The 2,589-nt window shown below is 43.3% G+C and overlaps 1 protein-coding gene across 1 annotated transcript; it reads right to left on the bottom strand.

Annotated features, from left to right (window-relative positions):
* Positions 1–336: 336 nt before the first annotated feature.
* Positions 337–2,311, bottom strand: LOC122552016 (homeobox protein DLL-4-like). Its single transcript, XM_043694572.2, has 3 exons — positions 1,852–2,311; positions 1,542–1,726; positions 337–1,301 (listed from the first exon to the last, which is right to left on the bottom strand). Exons 1-3 carry the CDS (start codon positions 2,165–2,167, stop codon positions 993–995), a joined length of 810 nt encoding a protein of 269 aa, XP_043550507.1. The 5' UTR covers positions 2,168–2,311; the 3' UTR covers positions 337–992.
* Between the last annotated feature and the right edge of the window lie 278 nt (positions 2,312–2,589).

The raw sequence follows: 2,589 nt of genomic DNA, 5'->3' as shown, positions 1-2,589 counted from the left end.
TGAGAGGAATGGACCCGGCGCCAGCTCTCCGGAAGGTAGAGCAGCTTATAATGTGACAACATGGAGCTGATTGATTCATGTCTGCGCGAAGGCTTTGCCGCCGGGACGCATACACATCTTTAATCTACAAAAAAGTATCCAGTTGTAACAATCCTCTTTTCTGGCGCCTGTACATTACCTAATTACACCCTGCTAAACTACAGCGCTGTTCGCCTTGTCCAAACTGCAGTATCCTAGCTGGTAAACACTTGGATATTACTGCAGTACAATCTGGTCGCGTACCTCTGGTCATTACCGGCCGGTTTCCTTTGACATTTCAATGAAGCACTCAACTAAAACCAAATGAGAACATTTTTAATTTAAAAATGGCTTTAGTCAAAAGTTTATAATTAAACTAGCGACATAGAAATAAACAATTAAACAATATTTATTTAAATAATATATTTCTTTTCATAAAAAGCAACACTGTAAAGAAGTTGTTTTATAGAATAAATAAAATAGTTATGTTTCCAAATCTATGACTTGTGGAAAATCAGTAGCACAATTTAACTCATTGTCCAAAAGACTTTAAACGTAGGATTGAACCAACAGATACATTTCTATAGTACAGTAATTCAGACATCATTGGCGCAGCTACATAAGGAACACAAGAATATCATGGTTATATCACAACAAATAATCCAATAGATGCACATTCGTATTCGGGTCGTTCTGCACGAAAGGATATTTACAGATTATGTTCGATCGTCTACACAGCGAATTTTATTAATGACGAGAGGCATTGTAACAGCACTTAGCTGTCTGCAGTTCATAAATACCACACAGTTCCTTTGAAAACATAGAAAATGAGGTCATTTGCAAAGGCACCAGTTAATACAAATGTTATAAAGGATGGTACTGTAGTAATTTGTTTGAAACACTTGAACATTCCCTGTCATAGGAAGTCTTTCGGCAGTCTGTCATTTGAGTAGATAATGAGCGGGCTGCAGTTTTCAGTATATTGCCCCTGGGTTGATAGTGGGCTGATGCTGAAGAATTGGAGTTGACTGAAAATGTGAAGCACTATTTGAACCAGGATACCAGGTGTAGTTTCCTATGAAAGCGGCGGCCGGGCCGCTGTTCTGTGTAATGGCTGAGTTGTTGTTGACTCTCTGGTGCGGAGAATAATCCCATGCTATCGAGGATGGAGGAGAGCTGCGAGGAGGAGTCTCGCCGGCACTTAGATTCTGCTCTTTTGACATTTCTCCGTTTTTCCACATTTTCTTAAATTTTGACCGGCGGTTCTGAAACCAGATTTTTACCTAAGTTTCGGAAATGAAATGTCAGAAAAAGTTTGTTGTACATTTAGTTTGCTACAGACGTTTGCTAATTTAGTATAGCCCGAAACAAAGTGTTTTAACAAGTAAGAAACTAAAAGAAGGTCGGCACGCCAACTCTGATTAAGATTTGACGCATAAATTCAAGTAAAAATTTTCTTATAAGAAGCAGCCATAAAAATAAAAACACGCTCTATTGCTCGCCTTCATATTGTCTAGTCTTACCTGAGTTTGGGTAAGGCCCATGGAAGCAGCCAGCTCAGCCCTTTCTGGCAAAGCCAAGTACTGCGTCTTCTGAAAACGCCTCTGTAAAGCTGCTAGCTGAAAACTGGAATAAATAGTTCTAGGTTTTCTAACTTTCTTTGGTTTCCCGTTTACTATCCTGATTTCAGGCTCGCACTCTTCTTTCTCTGAAAACAACAACAAACATCGATTTTTCGACAACAGAAACAATTATAAGTCAGGAAAATAGACACACGCCCACATAAGTCGGCATTGTGTAAATGAAGAGCATCTTCACATGCTCCCAACTCACCGACATCGGTATTTGCAGGCGAATTACTTGAACCATAGGGGCTGTAGGAATTGTAACAATTTGTATAACTAATTTCGTAGGATTTGGCACTGTACGAAATGTTGTTCATGTTACCAACATGGAACTGATAGGAGTTCAGTTGTCCATAAGGTGCCCCGGCGCAGGGGCCGTGCTGTTGCCCATTGTAATAGTTACTGTCAGTTGCAGTAGAGACTGGCAAATTTGGAGACTCCTGTGACTTGTGCATGGTGTGATAACTCGAGGTAATTTGGTTCGAATGCATATCTGCAGCAAGGCTGTCAAACACTCCGGTCATTGTTCTACAAAAACAAAACACAAAAGTAGCAAGTATCAGCTCAGAAAGACGTCGGTGCTGATGTGGAAAGCATGTTGTTGTGGGATTGTAGTGAGGAGCTGCTGCACCCCCCCTTCCTGCTGCACCGCACCGCCTCGCGACCACTGCCACTGCAGCTTCGCTCCTCGCCAATTGTCTGCCAGCTTCAAGCGCCCAGCATTAAAGCCGCCTCACGTGAGCCTGTCGTCACGTTGCTAAGCGGCAGCCAATGAGCAGGCTAGGTTGTGCCGGGGGACGGTGGCCTGCTTGGTGCTGCTCGGAGGAACTGGCGCGAAGCTGCAGGAGGCTGGCGCTCGGAGAGCAGTGTGGGCCAGGCCGCAGCCAGCATTTCTCCAGGGAATCACAATGACCGCCTTTGTCCTCCCGCAGCCCTTCTCCTCCAC

The sequence above is a fragment of the Chiloscyllium plagiosum genome, unplaced genomic scaffold, assembly GCF_037043375.1.
Source record: "Chiloscyllium plagiosum isolate Xiang-an unplaced genomic scaffold, Cpla_swu_hap1 HiC_scaffold_7, whole genome shotgun sequence".
In the NCBI taxonomy this organism is placed as follows: domain Eukaryota; kingdom Metazoa; phylum Chordata; class Chondrichthyes; order Orectolobiformes; family Hemiscylliidae; genus Chiloscyllium; species Chiloscyllium plagiosum.
This window is presented reverse-complemented; position numbering and strand designations above follow the sequence as displayed.

What these genes read in the sequence shown, in the direction of transcription:
- LOC122552016 (XM_043694572.2), bottom strand. Translation starts at nt 2,167, where the DNA reads ATGACCGGAGTGTTTGACAGCCTTGCTGCAGATATGCATTCGAACCAA. An exon ending in GCCTGCAAATACCGATGTCG is followed by an intron (nt 1,727 to 1,851) that starts GTGAGTTGGGAG and finishes TGTTGTTTTCAG; the next exon opens with AGAAAGAAGAGTGCGAGCCT. An exon ending in TGGGCCTTACCCAAACTCAG is followed by an intron (nt 1,302 to 1,541) that starts GTAAGACTAGAC and finishes TCCGAAACTTAG; the next exon opens with GTAAAAATCTGGTTTCAGAA.